At 41.1% G+C, this 22,660-nt stretch overlaps 1 protein-coding gene across 11 annotated transcripts in view; it reads left to right on the forward strand.

The window, feature by feature from the left end:
* LOC147175002 (unconventional myosin-IXAb-like) overlaps positions 1 to 22,660 on the forward strand; it is a 123,476-nt gene that overhangs the window by 20,187 nt on the left and 80,629 nt on the right. For 10 of the 11 annotated variants that reach the window (XM_086072736.1, XM_086072739.1, XM_086072742.1 and 7 more), the window contains exon 2: positions 3,360 to 4,333. In XM_086072736.1, coding sequence (XP_085928862.1) covers positions 3,431 to 4,333 — 903 coding nt within the window. In that variant the 5' untranslated portion in view covers positions 3,360 to 3,430. Of the gene's footprint in view, positions 1 to 3,359; positions 4,334 to 22,660 lie in introns of those variants that run through there. The other variant, XM_086072746.1, reaches the window with a different exon arrangement.

The following is a 22,660-nucleotide window of genomic DNA, read 5'->3' on the forward strand; positions in this document are numbered from 1 at the left end:
TGCTCAAAAACATTTGCCAATAGATTCTCTCAATGTAGGCTATGTAAATATTTTGTAAAGTTGGTACCCGACTGGACCACAAAGCTGACATTTGAAGTGAATGAAGAGCTTGTTGCTTTCTCGGGTCATCTTGTTTTTCTTCCTTTTGGTCGGACATAAAGTGCGAGTTGTTGCAGCCCTCAGTCGCGCTTTTCTATCTTGTTTTGGAATCGGGCCCTGTCTCGTCGTAGGTCACAGTCGTCCTCTTTGTTTACGCCGCACACCCGGCTGCGTGTTTCCTCGCTGGATGGTGGGTGAAGCATGTTGGAAAAAGTGCCGTTTTCAGGACGTTGGTTCGAGCAAGCTCACAAGAAGGGGACCGTTCAGATTTTTATTTGATTTCAACTAAAGAAGTATTTATTCAGCTTTGCCATTTGTTTAGCAGGGCTGCAGAGTGACCTTGTGTTCGGACCTTCTGCCTCACAGTTCTGTGGTTCTGGGTTCGAATCCCAGCTTAGGTCTTCCTGTGAGCAGAGGTGGCAAATCCAGGTCCTGAAAGTAGAAACCCTGTCACAGTTTGGCTTTAACCCCAAGTGCTAGCTAGCTAGCTAGCTCCATTGGTGCTCATTTACTTGCTAGGGAGGAAGCTAGCTAGCTAACATCAGGGGCTAAACCCAAACTGTGGCATTTATGCGGTTGGCATTGCGTGACTAATAGGAGGTGAAGTACACTGTGTAACTGCGACTGGTACCACAATTTCAAGGCCGGGGGAAGTTTCCTCTTTTTTGGGGGGAAATGGGAATATGGTCACCCTATGCTAGCTGGCTAGCTCCATTGGTGCTCGTTTAACTGCTAGGGCGGAAACTAGCTAGCTAGCATCAGGGGCTAGAGCCAAACTGTGGCATTTAGCCCCAGGTGTTAGCTAGCTAGCTCCATTGGTGCTCTTTTACCTGCCAGGGAGGAAGCTAGCTAGCTAGCATCAGGGGCTAAAGCCAAACTGTGGCAGGGTTTTTACTTTCTGGACCTGGATTTGCCACCTCTGCTCACAGGAAGACCTAAGCTGGGATTCAAACCCAGAACCACAGAACTGTGAGGCAGAAGGTCCGAACACAAGGAGTTTGTGTTCTTCCCGCGATTCCGTGGGGTTTCTTTGGGTTTTTCGGCTTCCCAAAAACATGGCCGTTCGGTACATTGAGTCGATAAATGAAATAAATTTGAGGCCTGTAAAAGTTGTTTCAAATTTAAAGCTAGCTGATGTAGCTACATGTTTTCTTTCAAATAAACCCCCTTTTATCCTGTGTGCTGTGCTTCATTGTTGTGACATTAGCCACTGTCCTTGTTAGCATCAATTAACCTTTGTGTGTGTGGGAGAAAGAGAGCGCGCTGGCCACTGCAGACAAGGAAGTGAGCGGTGAATTAGTCCATTGTTTAGCTCATTAGAGCCACTTTTGTGCGGAAGGTGGCAGCTGTTAATCTTGGCACTTGGCGGCACTCTGGCCTCTGGGCGGTCACATGATCTCACACACACTCACTCATGCAGTGGTTATATGGCAGCGATGCGCCGTTAATACATAAAGCATCTTCTTGTTCTGCATCGCTTCATGTCCCTGCGGTCTTCTTCTTTTTTTTTGTTGCATCCATTTTAAATGTTCCACTCGGAATTCCAACAGGAAGTTTGAGTTGGTGGACACCATGTGACAGAAGATACCATCTTGACCCGTTTTAGATTTTTTTTTTTTAATGGGACGTCACACATCCTTCTGGCTGGCAATGGCGAGAAAATGGGATGAATGGCTTAAATAATGATTTTAGTCTTCTTTTCTACCGCCAAGGGCTGGGCAATAATTAATTAATTCGACACATCGGCATTTTAAAAATCGAATCGTTGAAAATTTGCAAAATCGTGAAATATAATTTTGTCTTTTGGATTATTAAAAGCTGTTGTGTTACATTCAAATGTTTGTGGCAGAATGCTGGACGGGTGCTTTACAAGACATGTTTACATGACTACTTCATTGTAGCATTTAAGAAAAAAGTAACAGGTTCAAAAATGGGACATTGTGGGAATTCAGATTGCTCGGATTAATTGAGCGGATGAGCTCTTTTGACGCTGGAATGGGTAGCGCGCTATCAAGCTGATGCTAGCTAACAGGCCAGCCATTATGTTTGCTTTGTTTTATACATGCCTGTGAGAGAATGTCTTCCATAAACCAGATGATGGCGGTCTGGTTCCCAGACTGTCGCGTTAAAAGTGGCTACTTTGCCTCCAAGCAGTCCAACATACAGTAAAACGCAAAAAACAGTCAGTTGGTTGGCTGGAACTGATTAACAGCCTATCAATTCATTTCAATTGAGATTATTGATTTGAGTTACAAGCTTGGTGATGGAACCAATTAAACTCTTTATAAATTAAATGTACTTAAAGGGGAACTCAACCTTAAATATTTCTTGACAATAATATGTTATATGTGACCTCACTAGCCTAAACATGACATTCTGATTATTGCAACATTTTTGGAATATGAGTTATGACGCAAAATCCAGCCATTTTTTTTTTCATCTTAGGCGGCGGCCATTTTGCCACTTGCTGTCGACTGAAAAAGACATCAATGTTGCTCAGGGCTCAGGCAACGGCCAATCACAGCTCACTTGTTTTCTCAAGCTGCGCTGTGATTGGTTGTTACCTGAGCAACTGTGATGTCATCTTCGGTCGAGTGGCAAAATGGCCGCCCCCTGAGATGGATAAAAACGGCTGGATTTTGCTGCGTAATATTCTTATTCCATTAACATTGCGCAATGTTAACCAGTATGCCATATTTAGACTAGTGGGGCTGCATTAAAAACATAATATTGTAAAAAAAAAAAAAAAATTGTGTTGACTTCCCCTTTTAATAACATACATAGCAGGGCAGAGGAACTGAACCAGCCCACAAATAGCGGAAATCCGCTCATAAATGACGCTAGGGCTGCACAATATGTAAAAAAATATTGTGATACTGGCACATGTAATATGCATATCTCAACGTTACCTACTAAATTAATACTTTCAAGTCTCTTGAAGTATATTTCTATCTGTTTCCGTTTTGTAGCAATTAGCATTAGAAAAAGTTTCATCATTATTCACAAATTTGTTTAAAACAGTGGTGAAAATGGCTTGTTGTAAACATGGCCCTGGTTGATCTCTTATACTTTTGTAATATCTACCATTGCTTTTCTGAATGCTCTAGCATTAAAAAAAAAAAAAAACTTTGGGACCATGGCAATATTTAAAATGTAACCTTTTTATACATTTTTGGGAGTTAAACATATTGTTTGTGCCCACCCACGAGTATGCAATTCTCCACTCTACTGGTTTTAAAGCGACGTTTTGTCTCCCGCAGGTTGGGATGTCCTGAGTTCCTGTCAACGTGCCCGGAGCGAGCGCTGTGCTGATGGGAGCGTCTGTGCCACCATGAGCTTACAAGATGGCAGCTGCAGCTACGCCAGCAGCGCCAACATGGCCGCCGCCAGCGGCAGCATGCGGCGGCGCCTGGAGGACCAGGACTTCGCCCTTCGCGTGTACCCGGGCTCCCTGGCCGAGGGCACCATCTACTGCCCCGTGGGCGCCCGCAAGAACACCACGGCGGCCGAGGCCATCGAGTGCCTCATCGAGCGCCTGCGCCTGGACCGCACCAAGTGCTACGTGCTGGCCGAGGTCAAGGAGTTCGGCGGCGAGGAGTGGATCCTCAACCCCGGCGACTGCCCCGTGCAGCGCATGATGCTGTGGCCCCGCAGCGCCCTGGAGAACCGCGGCGGCCTGGGCAGCGGCGACGACTACCGCTTCCTGCTGCGGGAAAAGAACCTGGACGGGTCCATCCACTACGGCGGCAGCTTACAGATGTGGCTGCGGGTGACGGAGGAGCGCCGGCACATGGTGGAGCGGGGGTTTCTCCCGCAGCCGGCGGGGAGCGAACCCCCGACCGACCTCTGCGCTCTGCCCGAACTCACCGAGCGCGCCCTTTTGGAGAGCCTGCGGGCGCGTTTCCGCCAGGAGAAGATATACACGTACATCGGGAGTATCCTCATCGTGGTCAACCCCTTCCAGTTCCTGCCCATCTACAACCCCAAGTACGTCAAACTGTACGACAACCACGCGCTGGGCAAGCTGGAGCCGCACATTTACGCCGTGGCCGACGTGGCCTACCACGCCATGCTGCAGCGGCGCCGCAATCAGTGCATCGTCATTTCGGGCGAGAGCGGCTCGGGGAAGACGCAGAGCACCAACTTCCTCATTCACCACCTGACCGCCCTCAGCCAGAAGGGCTTCGCCAGCGGCGTGGAGCAGATCATCCTGGGGGCGGGGCCTGTGCTGGAGGTAAGACTTTACAGCATGCTTATCGTTTTAATTCCAAACTGAAACCCAAATGCTAACTAGGGCCCGACTGAAATGCTTTCTTTTTTTTTCGGCCTGTGCCAATACCGATTTTTGGCAGAAAAAAAAATACTGATTAATCTGCAGATTATTTAAAAATACATATAAAATGCATAAAATTACTAGCTAGCTAGCTCCAGAGCTAGCTCCCATGGTGCTCGTTTACCTGCTTGGAAGCTAGTTTTGTGCTCGTTTACCTGCTATTAAGATAGCTAGCTGGCATCATAAGCTAAAGCCAATCTTTGGCAGGGTTTTTACTTTCAGGTGCTAGCGAGCTAGCTCCCGAGCTAGCTCCCATGGTGCTCGTTTACCTGCTTGGAAGCTAGCTTTGTGCTCGTTTACCTGCTATTAAGATAGCTAGCTGGCATCATAAGCTAAAGCCAATCTTTGGCAGGGTTTTTACTTTCAGGTGCTAGCTAGCTAGCTCCCGAGCTAGCTCCCATGGTGCTCTTTTACCTGCTTGGAAGCTAGCTTTGCGCTCGTTTACCTGCTATTAAGATAGCTAGCTGGCATCAGAAGATAAAGCCAAACTTTGGCAGGGTTTTTACTTTCAGGTGCTAGCTAGCTAGCTCCCTAGCTAGCTCCCATGGTGCTCTTTTACCTCCTAGGGAGCTAGCTAGCTAGCTAGCATCAGCTGTTAAAGCCAACATGTGGCAGGGTTTTTACTTTCTGGACCTGGATTTGCTACGTCTGCTTGCCTTACTATTTAGTCATGGTTGGTTTTAAAGAAAGGACTTGTCGGGGCCGATGGGAGTGCCGAACAAGATGCGATACTTTCTGTTCAACCGCCGTATCATCTTAAAATGTCACTGTGATTGATGTCTTCTTTTCAAATACAAAACAAACATCATCTCGGCCATTTGACTTCATTTAGTCGGGAATTCCCATCAGTCGGGTGCCGTGCAGCTGCCTCGCTCTCATCCTCGGGCCTCACTTCCCGCTCATATGTTCCAAATTAGACGCGGAGTGGGTGACAAAAGCCCTGATGAAATCCAAAGAGAAGGCCTGGGAATGTCGGCGCTCATGAGTGGAGGCATGAAGCGGATTAGAAACGTCCCGTGTGCTATTTTTAGCACACATGACATTCATATGGAGAATGCATGTGATATGACCTAGAAACCGAGTTTGCCCAATCTCTGCGTTGATGGAAAAAAAAAAAAAAAAAACCTCATGAGATGTTGCCTAATCCGGCCTGGATTAGAAAATCAATAATGGATTAAGGATTATGGAATTTCATTGCGGAATGTTTGGCGAGGCGACGTTGTCGCTAAACGACTTCGTTTTGTGTCATTTGCAGCTGGACACGCGTGACCTCGTGAACTCGGGATCATCTTCTTCTCCTGCACCCCCCCCCCCCTAAATTTGTTATGTAGTTGTCCGGCATGTGTTATCCTGTCAGGATGCATGTGGAGGTCTTGTCCGCATGCAGCTGTGCATTGTTGACTCGCAGTCCGCTCATTTTGTCATCTGGAAAAATGTGAACGCAGCTGACAGCTTCCAGCGCAGCTGCGTCGGCGTTTTGGCTCTTGCCAGAAAATTGTCAAATGATGGCACATCTCATGAATGCCGTTTCGAGTACAATCATTCCAAAGCCAAAGGTACGCGACTAGCATCCTTAAATTGGGTGCACGTCGATTGGGCCAAATTTGAGATATTTTTTGAAAACAAATATTGTGAGGGAATTTAAAAAAGGGCTGATATTAGATTTTGATGATATGATTAACAGGGAGCAAAAATATTGCAGTATTAAAATGGTTGCTCTAAAAATGACCTTAAAAATGGCTTCTTCTTTTTTCTTCCATTGAACACATTCAATTTTATTTCAAATCAAAATATAGAATATTTGGTACTGAAGAAACGTTTACCAGGTTAAGTTTAAATGACCAGTTAGCTATTTCTAGGAAAGACCCATGGGCTACTTACGTTGTCCTTGGGGCTAACTAGTACCTGCCGGCACCATTTCTGCATCCATGTTTGTAGTGTCACTTTCGTCTTGCTTCCTCCCTCCTCCTCCTCCTCCATGTGGAACTGCTCACCCTTCTTCCCTCTGTTCGCCTCGATGAAAGAAAAAAAAAAGTTAATCTGAGGCATTCAACTTCAAATTGGCGGCTCGTTTACTCAACTCTGCAAAGAGCCAATCATATTGCTTAATTTCTGGTCAATTCAGAAAAACGCTCATCCCTGTAAGAAAGGTGTAGTGATCGGTTTTCGGATGATCGATGGTGACATTTTTTGATGTAAAACTATGTATGTATATTTGATTTCCAATCATAATTATAAGATTTAAAAAAAAAAATTTTTTTTTTTAAACCTTTGTAGCACTGTCAGTATCAAGACGTTTTGCATCGTCACGCCTCCAAACCGCTGACAGATGTGTCCGGAGGCATCAGGTGTTTGAGTCTGACTATTACTATAATTGTCACGCCTAAGTGATGGCTTCAAATGGGTACAAATGCGCACTTAGGCCCTGTTGGAACTAAGAAACGATTAGTTGGTGATGTCTTTGGATGGGTCGCTGGGTCAGTGTGATCTTAAAATGTTGTCTGATGCTTCTGGTAAAATAATGTACAAAATGGTTTCTATACATACTCTTATTAGGGCTTAACTGATAAAAACACATAATGTGTCTGTTACGGTAAAAAAAATTCAATTCCAAACCAGTTAAACAATAACTGAAAAAAAGTTACGTTACAAAGACAGTTGAATTAAATCAAGTCAAAAAGCAAAAACACAAAGGAAGTCATAATGTTATGAGAGCAAATTTGTAATATAATAAAAAGAAAATATTAATAAAATTTTACCTCCAAAAAGTTGTAATGTTATGAGAACAAGGTCATATGTAACGAGCAGAAACGTAAACATATTAAATTTTAGAATTTTATTCTAGGAACAATAAAGCTATTTTTGAGTGCCAAACTGGAAATATATATTTTTTCAAATTACAAGAAAAAGTCACAATGTTAGCAGAAAACATTACAAGAAGAAAATCTGAATGAAAGAATAAACAAACTGTGGTTAAAAATTCAAACTTTATTCTCGTAATATTCAGACTTCTTTTTTTTTTTTTTCACTAAGGAATATTTGAAAAGAACAATAACATTATGAGAAAAGGGCTGACAATTTTTAATATAATAAAGTTGTAATATTACGGGGAAAAAGCTAATTTTATTTATATGAAAAAAATTTGTAAAATTCTCAGCATAATTGTATACTAAAAATAACAAGTTAATCATTATTGCTCTCATAAAGGAGTAGCTGGACCAAACTGAAAAGAAAAGAAAAAAAACGAGTAAAAAGACATTAACATCTTCATGTTACAAGAAGAAGACATTTACAGGGGAAAAGTTGTTTTTCTTCATTTTGCTTCCAAGGGAGACACAATGTTGCCTGTCATTTATTGCTGTTTGTGTGCTTAGAGTTTAAAAACTACCGCAACATCGATGCTAGTTTCTTTAGCCTGTCTATGACATTTTCTATTGTGTGTTAGCAGTAAGCTAACATAATTTTATATGGCAACGTTATGTAATTACATTTTTGGGTTGGTTCTTGGTCTTGTTGGCATTGGACAGCTTGAAATAAACACATGGCTTCTTTTCCCAAGAGTTGTTCACTATGTGCCAAACAGCTGCTTGTTGTGAAGTTTTCTGCCGACATTTTGCGCTCATATCTCAGATTTTTGCTTGCAAGTCAAAAAAAAATAAAATAGCTGGTCAAGTAAAAACTCAACAATGTCGGGTCACTCGTAAGTTGAGGCATCACCGTAATTGACTTTTCTGTTGCTTGGATGAATGGTACAGACGGGCTCTTGCGCAAGCTAGCCGGCTAACCTTTTGGTGCAATTTTTTCTTTTTTTTCCATTTCAGTTCAGGTCAGTGTCAATAATTAATCAATCATGTTTCTACTACCTGGAAGTGCCATGGCTGCTAGTTTCTTTAGCCTGTCTATGGCGTTTTGTATTGTGTGTTAGCATTAAGCTAACAGAATTTTGTAAGGCAACGTTATGTGGTTTTAGTTTGTTGGGTGTTGGTGTTAGACAACTTGAAGTAAAGACATGGCCAAAGAGTTGTTCACTATCTGCCAAACTGCTACTTGTTGTGAAGATTTCTGCCGACATCCAGCATTTATATCTCCGATTTTTAGCTACCTAGCTAGCAGGCAAACCTTTTGTTGTATATCTTTTGGCGCAATTTTTCTTTCTTCTCTTCACCCCCATTTTAGTTCAGTTCTAGTGATAGTCAATCAAGTCTCTACTACCCCTCGTCTGCTATTGTTTACAAACATTATGAGAAGGTCTCTTTACACGGCAGGCACCGACGATGCTTCCTGGTTTTCCACCAATCGGCTGCCACCTCAAATTGCTTGGTGCCAGACACATCCAGATGACAGCCTGTTTGCGGTGTTGTTGTGGCCTCCCGCGGAACCCAAGCCCCCCCCCCCCCCCCCCCCCCAACCCGCCTCCCGTCCGGCCCCCTCCACCAGATGCTTCCCATCCAGATGTCCTCGGTGCACTAAAGCGGGCCCCGAGGGACCCCGGCCTGTCTCCTGTGGCTGATGGATGGTTCCAGGTAGTGCCTGGGCCCTCCGCCTTCAACGTCTTTCTGAAGGCTTCGCTGCCTTGAGTGCGTTTTAAGATGGAGAAGGTGTAGACGGCCACAAATAGGCCAGGACGGGACGACGGCTCCTCGCTTTCAAGTTGTCCATCTTGAGCTCGGTGTGTCGTTACAGCAGCAGAAGAGTTGAACTCGCTCACCCGAGACAAAAGGGAAGGACTTTTGCAGCCGTCGTCCATTGTTGGCACCTTTGTTCCGTTTGTGTCTTTCAGCCTGTATAGTTCCCGCCGCTCGTTCTGTATCGTTGTCACTGTATCCCTCTATGGGAACCGATCCGTACCGGGATTTTTGGGCCACGGTTCAGTAACTTTTCAGTACTTGTTTTGATCATAAAAAGAGAACAACTTTTGTACTGAATAATTTTCTCTCAGTTCAGGTTAAGTGTTTTGAATACAACTCTTTTGAACGGCAAACTGACTCTTATTTCTCAACTAATTGTGCATATGTGACAATATATTGAAAACATATTTTCAGCCCAATAATGGCAATTATATCGCAAATACATGCGGTAAAATGTTCTATAAGTAGCTCACCAGTAATGGGACAATGTGATTTTCTTGGAATGTTGTTGAAAATAATATCACAATATATGTTTTTTTTTTGTTTTTTTTACTCATTCACTCCCAGCTGTTTTCACTGAAGCAACCCCCTTCGCTCTCAGCGGTTTTACTGGATTTTGACCGATTTTGCCAGGCCCACAAAATATTGTGTTCTATTGCTATAAAAGTAGAGTTAGTCTCTTTTCATCAGGATTGTTTTTTTCTAAGTTTCCATTTTGCAGCAATTAGCATTAGAATATAGCAAAGTTTCATCAATATTCACGTTCCTGTTGAAAACAGTGGCAAAAAGAGCTTTTTGCAACAGTGCCCTGGCTGGTCTCTTATACTCTGCTGCCACCTGCTAGCCCTTTTTTTGTAAAAACTACCATTGCTTCAAGCGTTCTATTCGGTTCAGAGGCTGCGTCAAAGCCTTCTGTATATTCTAGCGTAAAAAAAAAAAAACGTCTAAATAAGTTTTGGGGAGCAACTGGGTTAATTATTGTGGGAGATTGTGACAGTGATCAGCGTCTTCACATCAATAATTACCAAAACGGCAATTATTAATGTGTACGGTTCCCTCTTTCTGTATATTTCTGACCGTCTTGTGACGGTGGCGTTCTGCTGCTCTTTCTGAGACCAATTTTTCCGCTCCTATTAGATGGTTGTGAATGTACCGTGACCTTTGCCCTTTTGTGAATTTTTGTGACCGTATGCTTGCTGTTTTTAACACATTCCCCCATCTTGACTTGACATCGCAACGTGTTCGCTAGCTTGCCGCGGATGCGCCCTTCCGAGTTGCTGTTAGCGCTTCCACGCCGGTAATCCGTGTCCTCTGGGCAAGCCAGCATTCTTCCATGATCTCCCAAACATCTGTTTACTGGATTATCGTCCTCACATTCTGTCCTTCTCCGGAGCATTCCTGCTTTTCTTTCTCAGGAAAGCCCAGGACATCTCGCAGTTTGGGCTGCAGACAGCTGGTCTCAGTGGACTCCCATTGTTGGCGCCGTACGCAACCCAGAAAGATCCAAGACGTCGCAAGGTCGCGACTTTGAAAGATGTTTCTCCGGGAAAACACGTGACGACGTGTCCTTGTTTTTGTCGTTTTGTCTCGACTGCAAAGTATAGAAGCCAAGTCAGACTCCACATTTTAGACTAGCGCTAGCACACCGGGTATGTTAGCACTTATTTGCTATGTACTTAAGCATCACTGGCACTACTTTAAAGGTGGCGTTTGCAATTTTAAAACTGCTAGCAAAATTTGAATGTAGCCGCAGTACACTAATCAGACTTCCCAGTCTCTTAGCAAGGCGACGTGCGCTGTTAGCATTAGCCACAGCTGCTACGTTGGTAGCATGACTTATTAACAACGTGTTACTAATATAACACAAAATGTTATGGATGATAACGTTTTCGTTTCTGAATCTTCAGCCGCGTGAGCTCCTTTTGCTCTGCTTCTGTTAGCTAGCCGGATTTTCGTTGGTGCTGCGGGGGTGTCGACGGTCACGCATTCTTAAAAATCACATTATAGATCCAAGATGGGGGTCATAGAGGGATGATCCGCCCCCCCTCCCCCCACAGATTATTGCAATGGAATACATGGTTATGTTAAATGCTACATACAGCATTGGTAACTATTCTTACTGCCGTTTGTCTCACGTTCACTCTTTCTTTGTAACCTTTATTCTTTCATAGTTGGCTATTCACATCTGTAATTATTTGCTAGTATTTCATATTTGCACACTGCTGCTTACATTCCACTCAGTTGAGATTTTTGTCATCGTTTTCCTTATTCATTATTTTTGTTTAACGGCACTTTGGAACAGATAAAGTGTTATTGTGTTTTGTATTTAGATTGTTGAATACTATTGATTTAGCTTGTTAGCGTATTAGTCAAAATGCTAAACTTAAAGTGGAAGTTAACCTTAAACAATAATTGACAATAATATGTCATATGTGACCTCACTTGTCTAAACATGACGTTTTGATTAATATTACATTTGTGGAATTTGAGTTATGAAGCAAAATCCAGACATTTTTATCCATCACAGGGGGCGGCCATTTTGCCACTTGCAACAAGCAAGTTATTACTAGTCTACGTGCTAAAAAGGCAAAAAGAACAATGGTGACCGTGTTATTTATATATATATATATATATATATATATATATATATATATATATATATATATATAAATAACAATAATATAATAATAAAATAAATAATTTTTATATATATATATATATATATATATATATATATATATAAATAACACAAAAAAAGGTTCCAAAATGTGACGCTGACTGCAAACCACAGCTGGAAGTCCTGGAATTGGGGGGGGGGGGGGAAGCTTTCATCTGCGTGCCGTGGCACCCCCAAGGACTTATCGCTTTGATGTTTTATGTTACACGCTGCATGTTCCCATTGCACAGCCAAGTCGGCCTTGGAATAAGCGAAGGAAGTGCGCACGTGGTGGTGGCGTTGGGGACGTAACAGACTTGAGTGGAAGTGGCCTAATGCTCCAAATGGGCCTGATTCAATCAGAACGTCTTAATGTGGCGTCGCCGCCATCACAAGCAGATGCGATCGCAAGCATTAGCTGCAAAGAAGCCATCTGGGCCGCTTGTGCTAACGAAATCTACGCAAGTGGTCTTCCAGTCGAGAATGCCGCACGTTGGTTCATCCGTTGAACCCGCAGACGAGGGATGTTCTATACCACTTTTTTTTCAGACTGATACCGGTAACAAGTGCTCAACTCTTGAGTAGTTACTAGTCAGGTTTCCATCCAAATGTTTTGAATTTTTTAAACAAATTTATTGAAAATGCGCAAAACGGACATGCGACTTCTGCCCGTTCCACCTGTTCTTCTTTTAGGACTAGTGAGAGGGGACTCCGTCGCTGTAGGTGGCGCTATACACCATAGATATGTGATCAACCAGTAATTTAAAAGAAGAAGAAGAACAGGAAGCGACTGCGCTGTGCGATGACGTTGTATGAGTTTGCTTTTGTAATTCTTGATCAGCCGTAGCGTTCCTTTGCGGTTTTCCATCTAAAATTGCATTAATATTCGCTTCTTTAATTAATTTCAAAAAGATTTCTGTTTCGTCGTACCACCAAACATACTTTACTTTATCGTTTTATGTGACGTAATCCGGTCTTGCCAAAATTCGCATTTTCCCTTTTTCGATACGCTTCAAAATCCACCCTCTCTTAAGCGTAAAAACTTTTTTGCAAATTTTGGGCCCTTTTTTCGAATTTCTAGCGTTTCCATTCAGTTTTATTTTCGCATTTGAAAATTCGAATAAAAATGGGTGGATGAAAACTCAATTGTTGATACTGATAAAATGTACTCAAAAGTATTTTTGACAATGTCAGGTAATATTAAAGAAAGACAGACCTATATATATCCCAATATAGAATTTTTCCTTAAAGGTCCGTTGTGCCGTTTAAAAAGGCTCATATTGTCGCTTTTTCTACATCATGCACGCTCCACCAATGCCCAGATGAGTACGAAGAGCCCTGACTGTTTTACTCTGACTGCACCTATCAGCTGCACACTCCACGGTTTCTTTGGGGAGGGGAAGGGTGTGGAGGGTGACGTCACGCGCGTCCCCGCGGAATAGAAGACATGTGGCGTTTTGCTAGCATTAGCCTGTGGTGGTAGTTAGCGTACGACACTGCACGCACGAGCTGCTAACTTTCCATAGTTGGGATGCTGCAGTTACACTTTGGGCCAGAGGTGGCAGTCGCGAGTAGTAAAAAAAAAAAGTGACAAACTGCACAAAGATCCTTTAAAATTGCATGATGCAATGGTGATTTTCTATTTTTACTACTACTCTACTCTTTTCCATTTATTCCTAAAATACATACTTTGTATAGAACACACAACAAAATACATTTAAATAAATAAATATCATGAATTAATACAATGGCCAGAAAATCCAAATATGTGGATGTACAACTTCTTTCGACTGATTCCGGTATCGGCCTTGGTTGCGAGTACCCGATGCATTGAAATAAGGCTAGTATCGACCCGATACGATACCTGGTATCAGAACTCGCTCATTTCTAGTCCAGACGGTCATAAAGTTGAAGAAGGGTTTGATCTTGTACTCTACTACCAAAATTCGAGTTGGAGTTTTCTTATTATCAATGTGATGAATACAATGTATGAGTGGAAGTGTGTGTGCGTGTGCGTGTGCGTGTGCGTGTGCGTGTGTGTGTGTGCGTGTTTTGTTTCTCTTGCCTCAGGCCTTTGTGCCACGCTGGCCTCATGTTAATCATGCTAAATCCTCCTGCTGGAATAGATAGGCAACTGTTTTGGCTTTCATTTGAAATTCAAAGCTGCTTAATCTTCATATGTGCTGCTGCACACACACACAAAAAAGAAGCCAAACCCCCCCCATTCTGTTTTGGTGGACCATGAAGTTAATCATTTAATAATCTAATCTCCTTACTAAACCTTTCTCATTTTTGACTTTAAATTTTTAAATAATGGGTATTTCCATATATATTCTGTCTGTAATTATGGGAACTACGATTACCACCCCACACACCGCCAACGGCAGAATTTAAATTTTATTATTAACTCATTTACTGCCATTGATGGCTATAGACTATTTCTATTAGTTTAACATTTTTTCCCACTTTTGTTAACAAGAGTATAAAAACCTTGAATTTTTTTTATTGTACATTTAGAACAGATATAAAATGTGTTAACTAGTGAAGTAATGCGATTAATTATTATTTTAAAAAAAATTAACCACCTGGGTTTGAATCTTTTCTTAAAAAAAAAGATTATATATATATATAAAAAAAAAAAATTACAATTACTTAAAAAAAAAAAGGAGAAAAGACTATTAAAAATTCATTATTCAGGCGATAAAATGTTGACTTTACTAGTTAACTCACGAATAATCACAAATCTTGTATTTGTTCTAAATGTACAATATTTTTTTCTAGGTTCTATACTCATGTTAACAAAAGTGGAAAAAAAATGTTAAACTAATAGAAATAGTTCAAATGAGTTTTGGACGCCTATAGCCGTCAATGGCAGTGAATGAGTTCATTGTAATTTACTGTCTGTTGTTAGGCATGTTTAAAAAAAACAAAAAAAACGTATGTATATTAAGTATTTATTTGTCTTAAGCCAAAATATATATATTTTTATATACAATTAACAAGATTACTAAATGGAGGACCAGGACTGCCATTACAGCGAACCCGTGCATAGTCTTGCTTTACTATTTAGGAAGAGCAAACTTTATTATTGGTACAGAAACGTATTGCATTCACTCCTGCTTTTCTGACGATTTTTTTCTGCTTTACTGCATATTTTTTTCCTGTCTTTAAAAATATTTGAAAAAACTATTAAGATAATAAAAATATTGAGGGGGAAAAGGAGGAAAAATTACTCAGAAAAACAGAAAAAAAATATTCCGAAAAATGGGGAATCGTTTTTTTTTTTCTTTATCTTTGAACTCCAAGTGACTTGTCGCTAATGGTGGACACATTCCTGCCCGCAACAAGCTTTTGTAGAAACGTAACTGTTGGCTTGCTAAAATCATGCCGCTCGATTGACATATGCGACGTATACTTACCTTAACTGAGCCAGTAAGTGAAGGTACGTTGAGGATATGCGGGAAAGTGTCTGCCATGAGTGAGTCTGCAACAATTCACTTGGAGTCCAGAGGTAAAAAATGTTTTTAAAAATAAATATATATATATATCTGGAAAACAGAGCACCGGCTTCTTCCTTTTTTTGAGTAATTTTTTGTGTGTTTTTTTTGCCCTGTTTTTATGATTTTTTTCTCCAGTTTTTCTGTGTAATTTTTTCTGGATATTGATTTTCAGTTTTTCTCAATAATTTTTCCTCTTAATTTTCTGAATATCCCACACCACCCTCTTTTTTCAGATTTTTTTTTAATGACAAAAAAACTGTAAAACAGAAAAAAAAGAAAAAAATCATTAAAACAAAAAAATATTCATAAAATAGAAAATAAAAATAAAAAATACACACAAAAAAAGCTCCCTGAAAGAATTTGTCAGAAAAACAGTTGTTTGAGTGTGCACTTCTCACAGAACTCGTCATGGTCACCTTATAAAATGGGGAAAGGGGGGAGGGGGGGGGGGGGGGTCTGCAGGTCTGGGGTGTTTCAAGGTCTGCAAACAGGAAAATGAAAGGATGGCATTCTTTAAATTTTCCCAAATTTTCTTTTAATTTAAAAACCAATCAATGAGTGCTAGTGTTGGTAAACATACCTCCCATTTAAAAAAATAAATACAATTTGACTCAAGTAAAATAGTACAGGCTCTGAAATAGACTTTACACAGATCTGATCATCTTATTAGAAACGGCAGGTATTTAGCATTTTGTCATTATTTTCATAACAAGAGATTTACGCATCCTTCTGGTTTCGCTGTGCTTTTCAAGTCTGCGGCGTAAAAAAAACAGACCTGCTGCTATTTCTGGCGCATGCTTGGTCAGGAAAGGAGCCCTGATATAAGACAGAGCGGGGAGAAAAAGACGGCAAGAAGAGAAGGACAAAAAAAATGGAAATTGACAACGCGATATAAAAGATGGAAATACAGTAATGGATGTCGTGCCAATGTTCCACATAGTCTGTCATCTAAAATGAAAGGAAATAACTCAGTCTTTATTAAATAAATGCCTTTGACAAATCCACCCTTCATATCGCGCAGTAATTCACCTTCATCCTTCCAACGAGACACGGGACCATAATTCCACAAGTCCTTCCATTTTGGCTCTCGAACCCGGCCCGGCTCTTGCGCACCGAGTTATGAAGCGTCCGCCAGACTCGCCGGCCAAGCTGCAGCTATTTGCTTTGGACGCTCACGAGTAGATTTTTGGACACTAGAGATGGTGAAAGTGGAAAAAGTGGACTTGTTGGCCAAAATCGCACTAAATCCGCCGTGTTTATGTCAGATTGTAAAAGTGTTTGTTTTTCCCCAGATTAATTTTGTACTTTTTAGGATAGATACGGGATTTGGAGTGATTTGACCTGACTGACACCAAAATCGTATCTATTTGCCTTAAAAAAATAATAAGGTTACAATAAATCTTGTCTTGTCTTTTTGAATCCGTTTTGTTTTTCTAAAAGGCCACAACCCATAAAAAATGTTTAAACTGACATTTATATTTGTGTTTAGAGTTGCCTCACTGAAAATGTTTCTTGACAAGAAATTAAAGTTTGCTGGTACAATCTGAATAAAAAAAAGTTTTTTTTTGATTACATAAAAAAAAATAGAGGTGTCAGGCGATTAAAATTTTTAATCGTAATGAATCCCATGACTTCAACAATTAACTCACGATTAATCACAAATTTTTTATCTGTTCTAAATGTACAACAAAAGTGGAAAAAATATATACTAATAAAAACATGGCTGCATCTTTTATTCGTTGATATAGTAATTTCAGAATAATTCATCAAATGAAAGTGTGATATTGATTGGCGTCGAGGTCATTTTTCTGCCACTAGATGGCATACCTGAATTTGTAAGACATTGGTGACAGTTAAGTGCATTTTTCTTTTCATATTAAGAGCTATCTAATCTCTAACATGAAGTAACTTGTGAAATTCTGCACATTTTTAAAATTGTAAAATACAATTTGGCCCCAGTCTCCACAAATATATGCATTATCTTTAAATTTATTACTGCTAAATTTTGCCGTGGACGTGTCTAATTCCCTAAATACAGGCTTTCCAAGTAAGGGGCGGTCATTAATCGCACATTAAAAAAAATTAGTGGCATTAAAGGAAATTTAATTTGACTCAAAATTAACAGACTAATTTTGACACCCCTTATAAAAAATAAAACTATTTGTTCATTAGTTATATAGTCGTATTTTCATTTTTTATTTTTATTTTTAAACAAAACCCTTGCTTCAGGTCTTAGGGATTAACCTGCAAAAAAGTTGCTCCTCGAATGAAGTCATTGATTAGCAAAACTGCTCCGCAAAGTGACAAAAAAAGTACTTGGAACTTTTAGGCCATGGGTCACATTGTTACAATAAATAGCATTTGTCAAGCAATAACGAGTTCCCGTCATTTGTTAGCTTGAGCGTTTTAATAATCTTTCCGCAGAGCAAAAACATCTTCATGTTCTGCCAACATCCCGGTCTACACTTGGGTCCTCCACAACATATCAAAATGGGAGAAAAGTCGGGATGTATTACATTAGCATACTTCCTTGACACCAATTGCTGTTTGTCTACTAGCCAGGGCCTTCGTGCCGTTTTGTGGTTTCAGACAAAAAACACGAATGAGTGTTCGTTTTTTTTCCAATGAATAGCTAGGAATAAAAAAAAAAAATGTGAACGAGTGAATTTCTGAAAATAAAACCATGAACACGTAAGGTTCAACAGGTAGTGGAAAAAATGGTGTACTGAATACTGCAAAATGAAATATGTCTTGCTGAATGAATGCTAATTGCTAACAGGACGCTCCTGGTGTGAACACAAACATTAACACAACACATGCGGCGTCCTGGCGAGTTCATGGATATTTGAGGTCACTAAAGTATGCGCTCCGGGGGTTTCCATGGCAACAGCAGATGTCTTATTGACTTGACATCTATATAAAACGTTTCCCGATGCTAACGTGTCTGCTTGGACGAGCTGTCAGCTGAGAAATGATCGCGCCGTTGAAGTGCATGAAGATGTTTATCATCTCACCAGCGGCGCGAGAATCTCCCGAGCGGCGTGCGGGCGGGGCGCTTTGTCTTGACGGGGCGCTCTAATGACCTCTCCGCTTCTTGACAGCCGTGAAATGCGGCGAACGGCTCGGCTATGCGAATTACGCGGTGAGCTCGTCACGCGAGCTTTTCCTCGTCGCGTCGGACTTTTAGACCACAACTCGAGAGAACTGCGGCACCTCCCCGGTCAGACTGCGGTTCTCCTCTGATGGACAGAAGTGCTCCCAAGCATGAAAGGTTACATTTCTTGATCTGGCGACAACAAAACTTTGGCACTTCAAATGAAAAACATTTGACCGTAGGCCTTGTTCGACAAATCTTTCATGGTGTTTCTGCTCCCTCCCTTTGGACTAAAAAGTGATTTTTGAGCCAAATTCAGAGGAAGGGAAATAGGTCATTGTTCTCTCTTTCCGTCCTTCTGTGAAGACGTTCTCAATGGTAATGGACTTGCGAGAAAAGAAGACATTCTTGTGCCTTCCAAATGCTTTTAATCAAGGGATTATTTTTCCACACCAAACTCCTCCAAGTGCGTTTTTTACGGCGGTATGTGAGAGGAGGGGATGGTGATGGGGTTGGGTGGTGGGCTAGTTAGTTTTGTATCCCAACCAGAGGGGTCCCGCAAATAGATGAATAAATAATAATGACATTATATAATAATAATTACGACGGCGTATTAGGCCCACGTATATTAAAAAAAAAATTCCAGAGTGGGGGTAATATTCCGAGAATTTTTTTTTTATAAAGTGGCAAATTTGCAAGAAAAAAACTCGCAAACTTTCAAGAAATAGACGTAGCGTAGCTATAGTCTAATGTGAGAATTTGTTGGTGGTTAATGGGACACTTTATGAAATGGAAAACGTAAGATGGAAACGGATTAATTCTTAATTCAAACTTTACTCGTCATACAAGGAAGCGAGAGCGACAACACTTCCTGATCCTCTATCAGCTGACTAAACACTAACCAATCAGAAGCGAGCATACTTTAGGTCAATGCAAGTGAATGACGTAGAGCAGCAAATCTGACACATCAGCTTAGCTACTTGTACAAAAAAAAAAAAAAAAGTATGAATGTGTAAATCACAATTCTGGAAACATAAATGTATAAGTAAATATATATTTCAGCAAATTATCTTAAATGCTTGATCCTCGGGGTGTGATTTTTGGTTACGGTTGAAGATTGATTGATCAATCAACGTTGATTCAACAACATTATGTCAACATTGAAGTTTGTGTTTAAAAGATGACATTGCATCTAGATTGTATTTTGGTTGAATTAAAACGTTGGAAAGGTCAATGTTTGAATAACGTTGAATCAAAATATGCTTGTAGATTCGGATTTAGATGGTGGTTGAACCAACATTGATATTTTGTGATTTATGGCTGAAAAGCAAACGTTGACATTTCTCAACGTAGATTTAATACTTAAGCCGAACTATGTTTCAACATTGATTCAACCATATTTTGCTATCTCCGTATTTTAAAAAAAACAGACCGAAAAGTATTGGCACAAACATCCGAGTAGTACGCCTAGTGTATTTTTTTCGTTAGTTTCGTTTCGAGTTTTTCTCGCAAATTTGCCACTTTATAAACTCGAAAATTTGCACACACAAAAAATTCGCGCAAATGTATACTTTATAAAGTGGCAAATTTGCCAATTTCTTCTCTGAATATTACCCCTGCTCTGGAATTTTTTTTTTTTGATGTGGACCTAATACACCGTTGTAAAAAAAAAAAAAATATATATATATATATATATATATAGGTGGACCTAATACGCCGTTAAAAAAAAATATATATTATACGTGGCCCTAATACACCGTCGTAAATAATAATGACCACATATAGCAATATTTGATCTATATGGTGTATAATTAGCGAATCATGACACACCATGACATGCAGTACAGTACGCGCCACACGTTGTGTATACACCCTCCACCCACACAAATGAATCATCTTTCACTGCAAACGCGCACACATGTACACGTGGTGATCTCCCGAGGGGGGGGTTAGCACTCGACGGCGGGATTTTCCCAGCCCACCTCCTCGCGTCAAGTCTTACGTTTGCTGTCAGACGGCTCCGCTTCAATATGCTCGTCAGCAGGATGTTTTGGCCTTCACTTTTGTAATTAGATGAACCGCAGTCTTCAATGAACGCCAAGCCGTCTTGCTAAAAGGCAGCCGTGCTAACCAACGCGCTGCTGCCTTTTAATTTACCGCATTTGCGGGGACAATTCATCGGACTTCCACGCCAATGACGTTTTTCCGAGGAGTTTGGTTGCAGCAGTGACATAAATATAATGTCTTTTATTGAACGTATAGTAAGTTAAAAGCGGAAATGACGTTATTTTCGGAAATACGTTGTCCGCTAACCCATTCCGATCGAGCACAAATGAGCACGTAAACGGGAGTCACTCTTTCCGCCACGCATGAAAACGTGTTACCTGGATTGTTTCAGAAACCGGAATTCTGACCTTAACCCGAATATTGACTGCATGTAAACGTAGTCACCCAGACAAGCGGATGATGTGTAGCTTTAAAGGCAAATACAGCATGTGGCAATATTTGGCTTGATGTGTTACTTAGAACTCTCTTAGCTCGGTGAGTTTCTCTCCAATAATAAGATCCAAGGACGGTTGAATCTAAAAATGGGATTACAGTTTTATTCGTCCGACCGCTTTCTCTTTTTTTTTTTGGTTGCACACATACAGTGATTTCTGGACTATAAGGCGCACCCGACCATAAGCCGCACCAGCTAAATTTGGGGAATACTGGAGTTTGTTACACATATAAGCCGCACCCGGCTGTAAGCCGCAGGTGTTTTAATGTTACCGCACCGGGTTCCCGCTACTTTATTTTCCATAATGAGGGTGCAAATCGTCTCGCTCCCGTTCTGTCTCTCCGACTGTATTTGGGCTCGCTTGGTGTGTTTTGCTCTGCCTGACGCTCTTGCGCTTCCTTGATAGTGCGCCCCCTTGCGATCTGATGGATAAGCCGCACCTTTGTTTTAGCGTCATGGTCGAATGCATGTAAAAAAAAAAGTAGCGGCTTATAGTCCAGAAAAATTGCTGTCGTTTGAAGGGACTACAATAATAAAGAAATCACACGACGTATCAGCCAATGATGGCCATGATCATGAATCATTTGTGTGTCTTGACCTCCGCCGAACCCCTGCGCCTGACTCGCCGAAAAGCCTGGGATTCGATCGAACCCAGGTTGAAAACCACTGCTCTGAATTGCCTATCGGTGTGAATGTCAATTGGAGACCACCGGCCCAGTGTGAAGGGGTGGGCTCCAGCTCACCCATGACCCCCAATGAAAACAAGCCCAGTAGAAAACGGTTGGACGGCTTTGCAGACTAAAGGTCATCGCCAGTCACTTTTGCGAAAGATGAGCTCATGTGTCACACGCCACATTGTAAAAGTCATGTGGTTGCTTTTGCCAGTGGTAAAGAAAGACAGTGAATCACACTTCTTCAGGGTGCGGTACAGCATAGTTTTTTTAAATTTTTAACAGTTTTTGCTTTCTGCTTTTTCCACCATTCCTTTCCCACGAGATGGCGGAGGTTCTTTCACTCCAAAGCCACGCAAGCCTACATTTTCACAGACATTTTTACCGAGTTGGAAGCTTACACGCACAAATTCAGAATAAGTGGTTCCGGGATGCATTCTATAAAGTGTTCGGGCGACAACACCGCTTTTAATTGGTGGCAAAAACGAGACGAACTGTTCGCAAATGCACCTCGTAAAACAGTAGGAGATTTTAACGACTTGACTGAATGTTCAGCCAGTAAATGAGGTCAACGGCGGGCTGACATTTCGAAAAGAAAGGAGTGGGTCTTTAATAAACTGGGAAGGAAGTGCTGCTATAATTGAATACGTGCCTATTGGGTTTGATTCAGGGGATAACCAAGCACTCCATGAACTTATTTCCCCTTTTTGTACCTTACGTCCAGGATTTGTCATCTTAACTTTCCACATGTTCTTCGAAGCTCTTGAGCGTCACAGCCATGTGACCCCCCCACCCCCACCCCCCCACCTTTTCCTGTCCTGTCTGCTTTTTCTCCAATAGACAGATCATCCCATAAAGAATGGAACAGAAGGAATGAGCAGAAAAGTCTTTTTAAGTGTTTCAAATTAGCAATGGGCTGCTTAAAATGGTGGACAGAAGCGAGCTTGATGACCATATTTGGCCCCGGACACGTCATCACGGCTGCTTGTTAATCACGAATAGGGCTTGGATGAAGCTATTTAATGTTGGTCCAGATAAGGTGTGGATTGAGGAATTATTATTATTATTATTATTTTTTTTTTTTTCCACTTTTAGTCAAATTAAGGCAGAGCTGTACTACGCAACCACAACAAGCTTCCACTAGCGGCGACCTTTTAAGCGAAGGGGATAAAGTCAACG

Source organism: Leptonotus elevatus, chromosome 4, assembly GCF_054856555.1.
Source record: "Leptonotus elevatus isolate MCC_2025b chromosome 4, RoL_Lele_1.0, whole genome shotgun sequence".
In the NCBI taxonomy this organism is placed as follows: domain Eukaryota; kingdom Metazoa; phylum Chordata; class Actinopteri; order Syngnathiformes; family Syngnathidae; genus Leptonotus; species Leptonotus elevatus.